This window comes from Drosophila melanogaster, chromosome 2L, assembly GCF_000001215.4.
Source record: "Drosophila melanogaster chromosome 2L".
Classification (NCBI taxonomy): domain Eukaryota; kingdom Metazoa; phylum Arthropoda; class Insecta; order Diptera; family Drosophilidae; genus Drosophila; species Drosophila melanogaster.
In genome coordinates, this window is record NT_033779.5 from 5,638,663 (window position 1) to 5,655,827 (window position 17,165).

The 17,165-nt window shown below is 42.2% G+C and overlaps 1 protein-coding gene and 6 non-coding genes across 7 annotated transcripts in view; 6 read left to right on the forward strand and 1 right to left on the reverse strand.

Moving 5' to 3' along the window:
* DIP-theta (Dpr-interacting protein theta) overlaps window positions 1-17,165 on the reverse strand; it is a 32,270-nt gene that overhangs the window by 12,372 nt on the left and 2,733 nt on the right. The window contains exons 2-6 of the mRNA NM_164653.3: window positions 12,948-13,518; window positions 6,794-6,868; window positions 3,193-3,290; window positions 1,856-2,001; window positions 1,625-1,686 (exon numbers count right to left, since the gene is read on the reverse strand). Coding sequence (NP_723103.1) covers window positions 1,625-1,686; window positions 1,856-2,001; window positions 3,193-3,290; window positions 6,794-6,868; window positions 12,948-13,254 — 688 coding nt within the window. The 5' untranslated portion in view covers window positions 13,255-13,518. The remainder of the gene's footprint in view (window positions 1-1,624; window positions 1,687-1,855; window positions 2,002-3,192; window positions 3,291-6,793; window positions 6,869-12,947; window positions 13,519-17,165) is intronic.
* Window positions 2,278-2,375, forward strand: mir-959 (mir-959 stem loop). Its single transcript, NR_047896.1, has one exon. It is a non-coding gene; the product is annotated as a mir-959 precursor RNA (primary transcript).
* Window positions 2,401-2,493, forward strand: mir-960 (mir-960 stem loop). The gene has a single exon (NR_047898.1). It is a non-coding gene; the product is annotated as a mir-960 precursor RNA (primary transcript).
* mir-961 (mir-961 stem loop) lies at window positions 2,529-2,617 on the forward strand. The gene has a single exon (NR_047900.1). It is a non-coding gene; the product is annotated as a mir-961 precursor RNA (primary transcript).
* Window positions 2,636-2,727, forward strand: mir-962 (mir-962 stem loop). The gene has a single exon (NR_047902.1). It is a non-coding gene; the product is annotated as a mir-962 precursor RNA (primary transcript).
* mir-963 (mir-963 stem loop) lies at window positions 3,328-3,416 on the forward strand. Its single transcript, NR_047904.1, has one exon. It is a non-coding gene; the product is annotated as a mir-963 precursor RNA (primary transcript).
* On the forward strand, window positions 3,440-3,539 carry mir-964 (mir-964 stem loop). The gene has a single exon (NR_047906.1). It is a non-coding gene; the product is annotated as a mir-964 precursor RNA (primary transcript).

The following is a 17,165-nucleotide window of genomic DNA, read 5'->3' on the forward strand; positions in this document are numbered from 1 at the left end:
TTTTGTTAAAGTGGAAAGATGTTAGCCTAAAGGAGGTGCTTGAAAATGTTCTTTAGGTCCGGCTCAGAAAATTCATATGAAATACATATACACAAACATATACAAAATCTTTTACTAAAAAATGCGTACAAATTCCGAATGATTTCATGAAGCATAAAACTTAGTAATTTTGTTCCATTTCAATTTATGAGTGAATGCTGTTAAAAAATGTTAGCCTCTTTCCTCATTTTTAATTGATTGGGGTCTGGTTTCTAACCCGTTCTCTATTGTCATTTAAAATAGGCGTTAACCGGAACGCCACATTTCCTTTATAGCCATAATTCTATACATTATCTACCGCCTATTAACATACAAGCAATTTAATATTTCCTAATAGTATGGTTAACATAACGATTTGGGTTTTAAGTGCTTGGCTGATGTCAGGACCTGTTCGCTTACCTTCATGAGGTCACCACTAATTCACCTATTTTCCTTTTTCCCAACCTTTTGTCAAACACGCTCTTTGAGCTTACCCTTACCAAATCCCAGCGAATGGTTCCTAAGTTCCGATCACTTTCACGCCGCCGTTTATTTGCTTATTTCGCGGTGTGGAAAACTACAACCGCCGCTGACAACAATAATAGTTGGTTACCATCGCGTTGGCTGAATGGGGAGGAGGTGGGTGTGCTTGTGGGTGTAGTGGGTGAATGGGTGTGTGTAGCTGAAGGGGTGCGCTGCAAGGAAAACTCCATAAAATCGAGCACTTTGTCAGTGGCAGCTGGAAAACCCGCGCTGATTTAAAGCGGCTTGCCATTTTGCTTACGGACTTAGTGCGGTTGTATGTGAATTATTTCCATGGCAAGGCGGCGGCGTTGTGCTCAGTGTATCGAGTAGAAGGACTGAGTCCTTAATGAATTTCAACATCAATGAAAACACAATCAACCAGAGTGGTTACTTATGCGGATGGAGCGGGGCAACCGGAAGCGGGACACAAAGCCCTAGCTCCGCAAAAAGGGGCGGCATATACATTTTAAATTCGCCCAGTGAGCTCTGAGGTTTTTCGGTGCCGCTCCAACGTCTACGCCGTCTGAATAATTAACGCCAGGACATGGACGACCTGGACATAGATGTGGATGTGGATGTAGATGTAAATGGGTATGGGGATGGGACAGGTGCACGTAGCATGTAAATTGTTTCATTACCTTTCGCTGCCCTCGCTGTTTGCGGGCTGAACTAATGTGTTGGTTAAGTGAAAACTTTTCCGCTGGCACGGAGCACGGCTTAAGTCGAATATCAGCTTCTTCTTTTCGCAATTAGACTCAATCGAGAGCACAATAGTTTGAGTTGCACAACTGCGCTTACCCCACCCACTTTTCGCATTCAATTGCCACTTGGCTGAGCAATTAGTGCAATTTGAAAAACTATCAACAGCAACTTTGTTCTGGCTCCGAGTTGAGCCACTCAAGCCAAATTACAATTCATTTGAGCTCCCCTCAGAGTTACCTACGTACGAGTATGTACATATACATATACAAATATATATGTGCATGCATCAATTTTGTTTGACGAGCTTTGGTCTATTTGGTTAGCCAAAATGGGAGTGTGGGGCCTGGGCCTTACGCAACCTTTAATATCGAATACTCACCGACAACATCCAGATAGCCAACTTGACTCTTCATGGGATCCGTGTTTATTTGGCACATGTACCTGCAAGCGATTCGAATGAGATTGGGGTATATGTTGGATATCTGCGGATGGCAGAGGAGCATTGCAATTATGGTGGCATTTGAAGTATTGGTATATTTCAAGGCACCACTAATGGCAACTGTGCAGCTGGACAGGGGTGCAGTAGTGCTGGGAAGGGGGGATACATTACCAGCCTTTATCGGACTCCTTCACATCACGTATACGCAAAATCCAGGCACGTTTCTCGGCGTGAGTTATGCTCATGCGATGATTTTTGGTTATGACGTGATTTTGTATCGTTAAAATGGTCTGTGTATCGACACGTAGCCACGCAATCTAGGAGAACAAAAAAAAAAAAAAGGTACACTGTAGTAAGAGAATCCGTTTATATTTGCTTACATTTAAGTTGTAAAACTAAAACGTTCAGCGATTTCCTCATCCCAATGCTAATGCCCCAGTGGCGTGGTCGGAGCTCATTTATAACGACCAGTCTTACGGTCGGGAAATGTGGAAAAGTGTCGCCAAGAAGGTGGAAAGTGTTTTGGATAATGTGCCCAGTGGATGCTAAAGCAGTGCAAAATGTGCCAGCGGGGGCCCCGAATTAAATTGATTTTAACTTTGTTCTATATTCTTAGTACTCGGGTTGATAAAGACCTTTTCTTCAGGGAGCCTTTGTCATCGGGGGTATTATGAAATATAGTTTAAAGAAACTGCAATGATTATCGTACCGCCCACGGGTTTTGTACCACATTCTGAGTATTCCAGATTGCATAGCTTTGTGCTACTATTGCTATACGGTCTGGGACACTTTTAACATGGTATCAAATCAGATTCACCTAATAGAATCCGTAGTGAGCTCGTTATCAAGGGCCGAGTTACCTTTGATCACCAGTAACTGAGATTGTTTCTGATACGGTTTCGTTTTCTGGCAATCAAAAGAACTTGGACTCGACTTGAATTCAACTACTTCGATGGGGCACTCAGGCTATAAGGTAGAGAAATTGATGCTGTCTACACTATTCAGACTTCAGTTTCATTACCTTTCAATTTGTTTGCCCCCATGCAACAGTGATAGTAGTGATAAAATCGTTGGACCAGACAATACACTACAAAGGACTCCTCCAATAACCTAACCAGATATAATCAAAACGGACAAACAAAATGGTATAATACCCCTGCTATATTCGTTTCGGCAATTCATTGAGATACATTTTCGGTTTGTTTGTGTCGGTTTTAGTGTGTCACGAAATCAAAGTAACGCTCATGGGCTCCGGAACGTGCCCAACAAAGGGGTCAGTTCAACGCAAAAACACGACACGCAAAGGTAAAAAACTAGGACCCCCACTTTGCCACGTTTAAGCGGATAATGTGAGAATGGTCTTTGGTGACAGGCACAATGACCCAAAATGTCTTCTCTACGACACCACAAATGATATTAAATAACACATGAGCAGTGTTTTAATTTTTAATGACCAAAATATCCAAAAAGGAAAGCCCGCAAGGATTTTTTGGATTCTAAGAACTCACCTTGTAAGTCTGCAAATTGTCGACTACGCACTGGAGTACCGCCTCCCGACTTACGGGCACCGTTACGTTCTGCAGGAGTTCTCCGAACTTTGGAAGATCTGGAAGAGAGGATATGGCAATTACAACTAATTTTTCTTAGTCTAATCTAAAACAAGGTAAATATCAGGTTGTTTCCTGTATTCGATCGAAACATCTGTATATACCTTTGTTCCGATTGGACAAAAGTGCGTCTTCTAGTTGGTGATACCAATAACATATTGGTCCAACTTGCCTTAGAATAGGGGAGCTTAACTTATGTTTTTGATGTTTAAGTTAAAAGCCTCTGTTCTAAGACAATTTGATGATCAAAACAGCCGGAGAAATACTTCATATAATGGTTACAACAAAATCGAGCATCGGTCGTTAAAAGTGATCCCAATCATTTTCATGAATTACTGTTGAATTAAATACCCCTTTAAGTGATTTATTGTAAATGAATAGACTTAGCAGTTAATTTAATTTAATATAAATTTATTTAATTTAGGCGACCTGGCTTAGATCAGATATCAGTGGGCTGGCGGTCATTCCGCTGTGTTTAGCATAACCCATGTCAACAGCAACAATCATGGACTCGACTGGCCTGTCAGCCAGTTCTCAACCAGTCAATCAAAGTCCCAGCACACCCATACACACACCCACTGACACCCACTCACACCCACTAGGCAACAGAATGCTCAGCGAAGCGTTGAAAAAGCGTTGGAAGCGTTGACTTTAAAGGCGCGCCCGCAAGTATGCAACAGATTTGTGGTTTGGTTGTTTGGGTGGGGAAAATCTAAGGCGGGGCAGGACTTAAAACTTAGCCGCCTCACGCCGCTGCTTTTTGTTTGTGTTTGCTCCTGTTTGTCGCTGACATGCTCAGAAGCCTCGACGAAGTTTGCACTTCGCATACGCTATGGAATAAAATAATAAAATGAAATAAAAACAACGCACAACCCTGGCAGACGAAGGCTTTTTCTCATATGCGGGGCACGCATCGGTTAAGGCAAATCAACACATAACAATCTTGTACTTAAAATGCGTAAACAAGGCGATAAGCAAGGGTGATGGCCAAGAAAGTGGCGGGGCGAATTTTTTTGATGTTTATTGATGCGGCCGTAAATCTCAATTGCGGCAGCAAAATGCGCAACATCGGGAGAAGGGCAACCTTTCGCTCGTCTCGTCCTTTTGTGAGTCCCCATCCTGTCGTTTATTGTCGCCTAATCTCTTCCTAAACATCACGTTTCGAGTTGTCAACGATACACTTATTGCTTTCGGGTAAAAGGCATTTGGGAGTCGTTTCGATCGTGGAATTCAAGGATCGCATAGTTGCTTGGGTATCATTTCGAAAAGTAAAATTGGTATCTAGTATCTTGGTATCTATCTGTTAAGTGCAACTAACACAAAAAGAAGGGCTTATTGAGATATTCATGATTTTGAGCGGTTATTAGTATAAACAAAAAGGAGCGTCTTTATTTGAGCAATATCAGCATGTAGTTTAGTACTAAAATAGAACACTTACAATTGTTGTAACTCTATCCACTCCCAGCGGATTTTATCTGTAGAGCTTTTCTAAGCATTCATCTTGTATCTGCCGTGCACCTCACTTGATAATAATAATGAAACCAAGCCCGAACAACTGGAGGATACCACTAATAAGCTCGATAACACAGGCTTCAATTCGTCAGAGCCGAAGCAGTAGGTCCTTGTTGTGGGCCCCTTCCGCAAACTGTTTTGTCATCGTCTGCCGCCTTTTGCCAACTCATTTGATTTGCCTCCGCTTATTGATACATCCAGGCAGCAAGGATATGCCTGCGTGAGTGGGGGCTTTTATGGCATACTTTTCTGGAGGCGGTCGTGTGTGAATATGTGGAAATTTGTTACATATTTTGCGCTTCGTCTTCGGGATTGAAAGTGTGATTGTTTAGTGGATTTATGGGCATATGAAATTAGGATTTAATGGGCATTTGCTTTGTATCTGAAGTGGATAAATGCCACGGGAACCCTCGGATCCATGGCTCTGAGTGCTTAGCATAATGTTTATGATGTATGAAAGGAAATTGTAAATCGCCGTTTAGGGCATGTTCTTTGGAGGCTTTGTGCCCTGAATAAAAACTCGGCTTAAGGGATTCCCCCACAAACCCAACCACATTCTTATTCTTGTAAAGCATTTAGCTCGATGGGTACAGCATAGAAAACATTGGGCATCATATGCAGTTGGAATTTCAGTTTCCTAGCTCATTGAGACGCTCGCTTGATATTATAAAATACTTTGACTTAGTTACCAGTGCCTAATGGAGCACTTTCTCAAGCTCACTAGGCACAATTTCCCACTTTCCTTCCGCTGCTTTAAGCCAACTTTATTAAGTCAAGTCGACTTGACTGGCATTTCAACTTAATAAGCGCAACGGCAACATCCAGAGGCAGAAGAGGCAACAACAAGTAAATGGCGCTATTTAAATGCTAAACAACTCTATTAACTTGCACGACACACTAACACACTCGCATGAGATGTGTTTGAGATATACCCACACATACGCGCATGCAGGCCGCCTCACTTTCTCGCATATCCCATATCCTGCATACATACCATATCCATGCCAAGGGCAAGCCTGACATTTGTCCGCCGTCTCTCTGCTGAGAAAACTGAACCTCAGCACGTTTCAAATACAATTTACAATAAATAAAATTTAAAAGCGAGAGAAAGACTGCTACAGCAGCCAAGCAACTCGTATTCCGAGACACTCGAGGGTGGGCGAAAAGCGGGCAGGCGGAAAAGCGCGGGGAAAAGCAACTGACTTAATGGCGCCGTTTTAAGGAAAAGCAGAGGGCGGGGAATGCTTGATTCAGACAAGGACTGAGCACGTGACGACACTGGGGATAAGTTTAAGAGACATAAAAAGGACACGGCTGCAAACTCAGGTGGATGTGACCGACGCGTCGGGCTGACAATTAATTGTTCTTAATATTCGTAATAAGGAAATCAATCAGTAGGTCTTAGAAAGGTCTTCTGAGATTAAAGCTTCTCTAATTATTTACTAGGCACATAAAGCAAACGGTCGTATCCTTTTGTCTGGCCAAATAACTATTCGTATATCAGTCACATTAAAGGGAAACATTTCAGAAACGCCTGTCTTAAGCTTCTATAAATAAATATATATGCTATTCAAACTGTATCAAATCTGACAACAATACTGAGCTTAATTGGGTAATGTTAAATTTGTAAATCCACAGATGCATATATAATGACTTTCAACAAGCAATGCACATAACAAATTAATTTATAATAGTTCAGTTGCAGCGAATAAAGTCCCATTGACCCAGCCTCTGAATAGGTGATGTGTTTCAACCTTGAAATCATTTGGCAGCAGCAGTAGTCCGGAAAATACTCAATGCAATTTCTCGCATCCAATAAGGCACTTAAGTGCACTATCGTATCCTTAAAGCATGCATTATAAGCCTGTGCCTCGTCACAGGACATAAAATCCTTGTGCAAACCCCCCCCCCCTCCGCCCACCATGAACATGGGAATCCAAGTCGTGTGAATTGGCAATGGGAGGATGAGCTGGTATAGCAACTGACTTACCTTTCTCGGGAATCGCATTGACGACCGTATCCTCGCGTATGTCCTCCAGTAGCTCATCCTTATTTTGCATCTCAGCTGCGAGATTTCATTCCGAGTGCCGGCGGGGCATGAAAAGTGTTGAGAGTTCATCCAGAGGAAGAGCAATGAAACGAGAGACGGAATGTACATTTAGAGAGATAGTTAATATTGGCTTGGTTATCCTTAGTGCAAATTCAATTTGCGGTGAGAAGTGTGTAAGGAATACAAACAGATACCCACACAGCCATTTCGCACTCCTGCCAAATTGGCCAGCTAAAAACCCCAAAACCGCACCCAACACGCCCAGAATACCAAGGCAGGAAACTTCTGGGTTCGTGAACTTTTCCAATATTTTAAGGTCGCTTTTTCAGCGCCTTTCTTTGCTGGCGCTCAGCTTGTAATTTTCACAGCCACAAAATGAAGTTGCAATTTGACTTTTGTGCAGCTGCATCGATGGAGCAGATGAAATCGATTGGATGGAGGGCTTTCAATTCCCACAGGTAACAGGTAAAATGCATTTTCCGCACGCGCCATAAAATATTTAGCAAATGCCAGCAAATGGGTAAATAGATTTACGTTTATGAGCTCGCGCTTAGAACGTGAAAATTCGAACCGCAGCTCTGGCAGCCCTGGGAAAATATGTGCAAACACACAAATCGGATAAGTTAATTAACAAGCCAATATATTTACAAATTACGAAACCGAAATGAAATTTAGAAATTAAAAATTCACAGCAATAAAAGTGTTCGCCTCAGGGCAAATATATTAAAGACCTCTCTATTGCAGAAATGAGTTATTATTTTGGCAAAAGAGAATTAATATTTTCCCAAGTTGACGACTATTTCGTTATTGATTTCCATTTCCATTCCACACGCCCGGCACCTTGGCACACATACATTTGTATCGTATTTTCCGGCCACTCCGGCTGCGCCATAAAATAATGTCATCTATAACCGGAGAGACCTTGAACGCGTGTCTCCTTGCGTGCAGACAGACGAGTCAATAGCGCAAATGGATTCCCATTCGCCGTGGATGTGGATGTGGACTTTGATGTGGATGTGGTAGGGGATTCAGAGCGAGTTGAATGCCAAGGCAGTGCTCGTTTAAACCGGAGACCGAAGCAATGGCACTGAGTTTTCAATTAATTTTCGTGTTACGACTACTTCTACGAGTCGAGGCCGTTTGCATTTTAATAAACGTATAGCACATGCTAACTGGGCAGGAGGCGACTGTTCCGACTCTTCCGACTGTTCCGACTCTTCCGACTCTTCCGACTCTTCCGGCTTTTCCGACTTTTCCCACATCTGTCGCAGCTGGCTGGCAATGCAAATACATTTTGTGGTTGCCGCAAACGCACAATAGTATGCAATAAATTCGATTTCTCGTTCGTATATTCGAGAAATTGTTGGGAAACTGGTGGAAGAGGGCCGGGCAAGAGTCAACTGCTGCATGCTGGCGAGCAAGTTTTGTATGCGACTGGGTCTGGTTGCTGTTTGTAATATTTTGTGTTGCATACTTGCAGGCGCCCGTCACTTCCCATTCCTCTGGAGCATGCCAGTGAATTTCCCGCTCCTTGTGGCTTTCGCTCCATGTGCAGACATGGAAAACGCATCGAGTGGGCCAACAAATGTTTCCAGGCACTGCTACGTGCCTGCGCTTCAGACAGCACAGGGAAAAACCGGAAAGAAAGTGTTCCCAAAGTTGGCCAAAAAGTTCCCGATTCTGGTCCGGCTTTGTTGCTCTTTTTGTACTCAGTATGACGTGATTTGCAGGCAATACGACGTGACCGTGAAAGATTTCCAGCGAGACCTAATGATGGGGGAAGGAGGAGTCGTGGATCCTGGGGATTGTGATGCCAGCAACTCTGTGGCAATTTCCAGTCAGAAGCAATAGAACAGCTGAATCTTTGATAAGGATTCGGGGTTCAAAGAGAAATATTGTCTGCCATTTTTAGTGAAGCCTTGGAGTAGAGAAACTATTCGGGTTGTTGAACTCATCACACATACAAAGACTTGATTAATTAAACAAGGTGCAACACTTTATAGCTCTTTCAAAATCCACTCCCAAGAGAATTTACTTGCATAGCTCGTTACCTGTTCATAGAAAAAGGCATTTTGGTAAAATATGCTATAAAAATAATAAATATATAGTGGTGCTGCCAAAAACGCCACTATGTATTAATAAACGATTTTTTATGAAAAACATTTATTCATGACAAATTTTTGTGGCTTTTTAAATAAGCCTTCAGTTTATGACCGATATAAATACATTCAATACAATCTAATCTTTATGTCCATAGAGTATATGAATCTGTATTTTTTTTATTACTTTTAATGAGATATTAAAGTGAAACCTTCCAGCTGGAGAGGAATTTTTTTCATCTGAACGAATAAATGCGTTGAAATAGAACATCGAGTACGAATTTGTTTCCCTGATTTAAGTCTATGAATATGAAAATATGAATATTACCCAAATTTATGTTAAAGCGCGTCGCTTTTCATGTCCACTTAGCTGCACACCTCCAGGCTGCTCCCATTTTCCTGCTGTCTAACCTCAAAACTTCATTAGCCAAAAAGCACGCGCCGCCAAATTGAAACGACAGAAACAACAAACGCAAAAATATCTTCAAATAAAAAAAAAAAAACCGAGAAGAAGGCTAGGGAAGAGTGCGTTGAGTGCTATAAATTGCACGGCGGCAGAGAATAAATGTAAAGTAAATGGCGCTAATTCAAAGTAGATTTATTTATTATGCCATTTTTCCCGCGGCCCAGCGCCAAGAAATATGCCTTAAATTTGCCATCCGAACATTGTCGTGGCAGTCCTGCCAGTCCTGGCAGACAACGTGGCTGATATGGGGGAGGGGAGCTGAACGGAACCGGAAGAGGAACACGCAGTTACAGGAAGCAGGAACAACCCAAACACGGCGAAGGCGTAGCCAAAACAGAACTAAAAAAACAGGGGCAAACAAATGAAAATATATATATACGTATATATATTGTCTGAGCCCCAAAAATATTATGCAACAAAAACGCGAACGATGCTCGAACATCCGCGGACAGCTTTAGGCTCTCACTGGATTCTGGGCACAATCTCTGTACGTACGCCTATCTCCTATTTGCACTGGATGCCGAATAGTGGATTGAGGTGGATGGTGGATGGAGGATGGAAGGTCCTGAGAAGTCGAGCACCTGCTGCCGGAGACAGCCGCTGTTGATTTTGCTAACGCACTTAAGCCAATTCCCTTTCACTGTCTGCCGGCGGGCCAGATGATTTATTGGCCTGCCAGACAAGCACCGGATTATCATTTTCGGTGGTGTCAACAACTGCCCGAAATTTGCGCAAATTTGTCTATGATTTCCAAGTGTTTGTCCAGTGTTTGCCTTGGCCCGGCTAATGATTCCAATTAGCCGCATTTACACGGCTCAGTGGGAGGTGGAGAGCTAGCGATCCAGATGCGTCTTATCCGAGCGCAACACCTTCTCGACCATTCCGGTCATCAATCTCTTGCTGGCCAAGTTTCTAAGCCAACTTTGGCAGCACATCACTTTACAGACGTGAGCCAGAAGCCTTATCATTCCCTGCTGCAAGTTTCTTGCAATTTCCCTGGCCAACGAAGCGATGAAGTTCCGAGAACGGCAACGTCTTTCAAATTAGCAGTCCGAAAATGAAGCACTCGCGATTTCTATTTGTGTATTCAAGTATTCGGCAACTTGTGCGCTAATTGAGCTAAGCGGCCTTTTTGATGTTCAAAAATCAACATTCAGTAAATTCAATTTGACTGCGCATTTGAAGGTGATCAGGTGGGGAAAAGGTCATCTTCAAACGCGAGCCGGATACAAAAATAGAAGTTTTAACAGGTATTCGCCTGGAGGCAACAGTCCGAAAGCGCAACAGCGAACGGAAAGAAAAACAACAGTGGACCAACATAAAACACAAATTACAAGAACTAAGGCAAATAAACGACAACAGAGCCTCAAAGGCCAACAGCCCCCGTGATTGTTCAGCACCAGCCAAAACGCCCAAGCGCCCATCGCTCCCGCCATCCCCTTTTGATTACCGCTCCACTCGGCAGCTCATACGCTTGACTGCCAGGACTTGCAGCAAGCCAGCGTGAAAAAGTCGTGCATACTTTTAGGTGCAGCGCGAAAGCGTGTGAAAAAAGCCAACACGCACAAAAACGAGCACCAATACAAACACAAACACACACACGCGGGCATAGACAACCGGAAAATGGGCGCGAATAAAAGGGAATTGACATAGAAGACACAGCGCGCGGAGGGCGGCAAATTTTTGCAGTCCATGGGAATTGTTGAAAAATTGTCAAACAATCGCTGGCACATCAGCAGCAATTGCTGCTGAGTACAACAAGGAGTGTCTCGACCTCGTGATACCTCGTACTCAGCTTGCAACGAAGTGCCTCTAAAGTTCAAGTGTTTTTCGATAGATATTGTTATATTAATGAAAATGATTAAATGCTCAATTATTTTATACCTATATTGATGATCCCTATTTATTGCATGTTCGCCAAGGACTAGAATATACCCCGTTTGCACTCAAGTAATGGATGAAAACAGTCAAATGGAAATGGTGAAAATGGCTGGGGTAAACGATCGGGAAAACCATGCGAAAATTAAATTTGACTAAAGCGGAACTTGGCCCCGAGATGCAAAGCTAATTGAGGTTTATTGTCGCCAAACCAGAAATACTACAACCTATTCATCATAGCTGGTACTCACTGCAGCATATACTAGTGCATTTAAAGTGGGTAAAATGCTCCCAATTGATTTAAAATCTAGTTGCTATTTGTTATCTCTTTTTGGGTTAATTATATATGTATTCCCAAATTAATCATACTGAAATATCACAGTACATTTTGTGTTTAAATTAGTTTCAAATCAATAATGAACTTTATAAAATAGCTTTTATGTTATGCCAGGCAAACAGGCTATAGTAAACAATGACGTGCATAAAGACTTTCCACATATTTAAAGTTATAAGCCACTTTTAAGCCCGAATGCAAATCCCCATCAGCGCAGGGAATCCCCATCTCAGCTGTAACCCCTTTTCGCAAAATTCATGGGTCACACTGTGGAATAGTTGGTCATCATGTCAAGTCATAAACCCAGAAACCGACGACCCAAAGTGCCATCAATCACAATGTCAATCACTTTTTGTCATAAGTAGACACTGCCACAATCGCAAGCACACACACACATTTGCAAAGGAAGAGAATATATTTTCAGAGGTTCAACATTGTGTGCAATGTCAACGTTTGTCCACTTGTTGAGCCGCCCTAGCGGAAGGAAGGGCAGGACACGGGATGCGAAGGCGCAGGACTCGACTTGCTGCCCACAGGCCATAGACAAAGAAAACTTAAGTGGTCACTTGTGTGTGCGTGTGTATGTGTGTGTGTGTGTTGGTGGCCTGGGGGGAGGCGCGTGTCGGGTCAGGAGTAAGCCAGAATACGCATACGCCATGTGTGCCCTTAATTATGCTGTGGACTCTGGGCGGACAATGACAACTTAAACAGCCACTAAAGCTAACCAAGCACGTGCTCCTGGAACTCCACTCCCCGCAGCGTTTATCTTCACCATACCAATATGTGCTCAATGAGCCAAGCTGTTTTTTGGGCCCGACCAGACTGGCAGTCCCATAATTCACTTGAAATACCATCCAGATAGCTTTGGCGAGGGTGCCGAGTTTAAGCCACTCAAAACTTTTTGTTACCACTTGGCAAGGGCGTCAAAGTTGACATTGCGACCGGCACTCAGCAGCTAAATCAAAAAAAAAAAACTGGAAATCGTTCAAGCTGTGTTCGATTGCCTTATCCAAGAAATATGCCAGTTCGTGGAATAATTCTGTGGGTTGGCCAAAAGGGAAATCTTCCAATACAAACAAATTAAAAAAATAATTGAATAGCCTGAAGCATTAAGCAAATGGCTTTAAATATATAGATAACAATTTGGTAAAATTTCACAAGCAATTTAATACAACATTTCAATGCTCAACTGTCAAAACTTGAAAATATGCATAAAACTATTGAATATAAATAACTGAACTGAACTGTTGTATTTTTCCAATCTTTAAATGTATTATAACTCCAAGTAAGATTAGTAAACAGATGACAGTTTCTTACCCAGATGATGGGCGATGTGATCGTGCTCCTCGGACTCGCCGATGATGAAGTCCTGGTGCTGGTGGTGCATCTGGTCCAGGTGGTGCAGCTCCCCCTCGTCGTCGCTCTCCTGGGCGGCGCAGCCGGGTAGCGCGAGAGAGAGGCAGATAATCGAGACGACGGCGGCGGTGGCAGTGGCAACAATTAGCCGGGAGGATATTTCCGGCATTTCTCGCTTCCGCTGCAGCTTCCCCGCCGCCCGTCTGCGCTGGCGACGCGCGGCAATTGTCGCTGCATCCGCTGTCAGCGGAAATATTTTAATTTTCATTTTTTATTTGCTAGCGCCGGTCTCGCTTGCTAGTCGTTTTCGTTCTCCTCGTAATTGTTTGCCTCCTGATTGCGGCGCCTCTTGGCAGTTGGCGTAAGAATACTTGCTCTAGCCCGAGCGATTCACTTTCGATTTTCCGCAATTCTCAAATATTTATGGCCACCGTGTTGCTCAGCTTTGGGCCGAGAGGCTGGAGAAAATTTCCAATGCATTACAGCAGACGTTGTTGCAATATTCGAACTACCTCCGGATGTATGTATACCACTGAAAGGGGAAGCATGGAAAACAATGTTCAGTGTATGTAAACTATGTATCAGAAATGATTGGCATGCTTTTAATTTTTTAATGCATGTATTATAGTCGGTGCGCTGCAGTAATGGTTTTCATTTTATTATTAAATATAATTTCATTATTAACGCACCCACTCAGTCCCTTAAACTCCGCTGTGTCCATGGATATTCTCTTCATAAAATATTCAGGATTATATGTTAGGCAAAACGAGATGGGCAGAGCTGTTAACAGCGAGTGTTAAAGGGTTAAAAATCTCGCGAATGCCATTTAAAGTTAGTGAAAACTGCATAAAGCTTTCAATTTATGAAAATATCATATTTTAATGAATAAATAAAAATAAAAACTAAATGCGGAATAAACGTGTGTAATTAGGCTTTCTGTACCCCTTTCGAAGTGTTCAGTTGGGAATATTCCAGCTTATTGTAAATTATATATAAATTAGAAATATAAATTATATATATATTATAAATTATATAAAGTATATGAAATATAATATAAATGAGTATTTTTGGCTTTGTCAATGCAATGAGATGGCCCTATATATATATTCGACAGATCTCCTAAAGTGATTTATTTTTCATTGGAATAATAACAATCTACCATATCCATTTTACCAACTAACATGTTACATATTGCTTTATATAATTAATTTTTCCACATTGCCATTATAGTAACAGTTAAGTCGCTGAGTAGCTAACTCAATCTGTTATGCAATTTACAAATTCGTTATGAATAGAAAGTGCACAAATCTATTTTTTGTTAACTGGTTTAACTGGCAAACAATATCGACTGAGGGTCACGTGAGTCAAAGAGGCCCTTGAATGATGCAAATAGTTGATTCAATTGAGGCAAGCCAACGAGGCGTATGGGTAACTTGACATGCTTCATTTGCCACCACTTAATCAGAATGCAACATTTTCCAACCGCAAGTCGTTTTCAGTTGCGTACTTGTGGGCCCTTCTCAAGGATGTCCTCTGCTTCGCTCTCATGCCACTGCCTCCACAAAATGTATCATTTTATAAGTTGTGTATGCGAAGGCCGGAGCTTTCTTTAATTGCTAGGAGTGGCCATATTAGAAAAGCCAGGAAAAGGGGAAAACTTGGCTGAAACGAGGCAGGAGACAGGACACGGCCAGGCCAGGCCAACGGGGAATCTAAGGAAACTTGAAAACAAAAGTCGAGCGCAACGCAACGGAAAGCGGCAGAAAGGCATTTAAACTTTTGGACAAGTTTAATTTCCCGTCGAGTGTGGCACATAGTAAGTGCCAGAGATGGCCAAAGACAGATACTGAGAGGGAGTTGCGGGTTTTCTAGCTTATGAAACTGAAAGCACTTTCCATCTTTGAAGAAATTGAGTGCGCAACTAATTGCGGTCAGATCCATGGCCACGATTTCCTCGGCACCCGTCCTTTCGTTTTATCGATGGGTCGCAAAAGGGTCTGCCATTTTCGTTATTATTATTATCAGCTCAATGTTTCCACCGTTGATCATCCTTGTCAGCTGTCCATTTGGGTGTTTCATAATCAGTTGACCAGGTGGAAATTAATAAAAATATATTGCCGGGCTGAATTCGTTTGGCATTATTCTTTCGCCGGGCTTTTGTAACCTTTGTGTGGCTTTTGGCCATTTATAGCATTGTTCGCCAGGATTGGCTATTCCTTATGTTCTCGGGAATATCATAAAGATAGCGGTCACAAAAAAAAGGGGTAAAAGCGTAGATTGAACGGAGCTAATAAAAGAGATAACAGGAAAGTGCTGAAACCCTGAACGAAATGTGACAAATGACGTCTTATTTAATAAATTGGCTTAAATGGTTGACATGCAGTCCGACCACCAAATCCCTGAACAAGAAGGTGTTAACTAGATATGACAGGAGGACAGGTGACTAGTGGTTGACTTGACATTTGTGAGGTGAACTAGAAATGGCCAAGAAAAAGTTGGGAGTGGCTTATATTTTTTATAACAGGACACTGTTGGTAAAATTAAATTCACCATTTAATAGACAGCATTAATAGTGACTATCCTAGATAGAAGAATCCCAACTGAATCCCCTCAAGGCGGCTTTCGCCATCGCCATTGTTCCGTTCATCGGTCAGTTATCTTTGATAAGCAGCTCTGGGATATGGAGACCCATCTGCTGCTCCCAAGGCATTTCGGCCCGGCCAAGTCGTAATGATAAATAGCCGGACAGAGAAAAAAGGAATGCCAAATAGGTAAGCCAATGGGCAATGCAAACTTGGCATTTTTGGCCAAGTATAAAGTCAAGGCAATTGACACCTTCTCGATGAGATGCGTCATTAACATTTCCATTTGATGGCTGGCGGCAGTCGCCTTACCTTCCACCGTTCTCATTTGGCTCGTTGTGTGGCAGCCTTTGTTTTGGCCAAGTCCCCGAACCGTCTCGTTTTGTTTCGTTCTGTTTATCGCCAGCTGTCAATCGTTAAATGACAAACAAAGAAATGCGGCCAGCAATTTGCAGCCAGCCAAATGGCGTCTATGATTTCCAACTGTCAATGACAGTTGCTAATCCACGGCATTCCTGCTGTCTCGGGCTTTTGCGCTGTCTTGCTTCGGAAATGAAATAATAAATGATATCTCCCTCTGGACTCTGCATTTTTGTGCCCGCCAATCGTAAAGAGTGGGGTATATTGTGCAAAGGGTATAAAAGGTATAATGAAAGCAGCTTACATTTTTGCAATGCATATTTAAGCATACCCATCATATTAAGCTTTGCCAGCACTGAGACAGGAAAATCCAGTTTAGTATTGCTATTGTACTTATGCTACTTGTGAAACGCATAAGAATTAATAAGTTATTCGCCAATAAGCTAACAAAAAAGTAGGTATCCAATAGTCGAGACAATCGCGAGTGACAGCTTTTCGTGCTTAATATACATATACCCAAAGCTAGTTTTTCGCTCAGTTCCGTCTGCATCCATATTTTCCTCAATTTCTTTTCTTTGTGAATTTTCCTCTTATCCGCATTCTTTCCGTGTTTTATTTGACATTCTCTTTTTGAAAGCGTTTTGCTACTTTCGCGTGTCAAAAACTGCAGCAGAATGCCAAATAAAAGGCTTGTTTATGTCACCTGAAATGGTGGTGGGGATTTTGTGCTTTTCCTTTTTTTTTGCAGCTTGGTGACTGTCGCTGGTAATATGCAGAAAATGTATTAAATTAAGCTTAAACTTTTATAGCGTTTGGTGCCAATCAAAATCTGCTCGGATTGCAGATGAATTGGAATATTTATCTTTTCGACGCGACATTTCTTGGTCATCCTATTATGAAGACTTACAGCTATTCGTTACGAAAAATTCTTGTGGCTTGAAAATCAATAAATATGCAAGTAAAGGAAATATTTTTTTCTGGTTTTAGGCAACCAGCAAGGGTAGTCGAAACTTTTGAGAAATTGCGAAACGTCATTTATCTATTGTAAAAGGAGAAAATGAGTACTTGGGCTATGAGTGCTTCTTGGCCCTCGGTTTAATTAGAGCCACATCCACTGGGAGCGTTTACATCATTTGCCATAATTCATCTGTCCACTGACTGCCAGCTGCTGTTGTGCATCGCTCGAAATAAAAATCAAATCACAGAGCCGTCCATCTTGGCTGTCAGTTGCCATGAT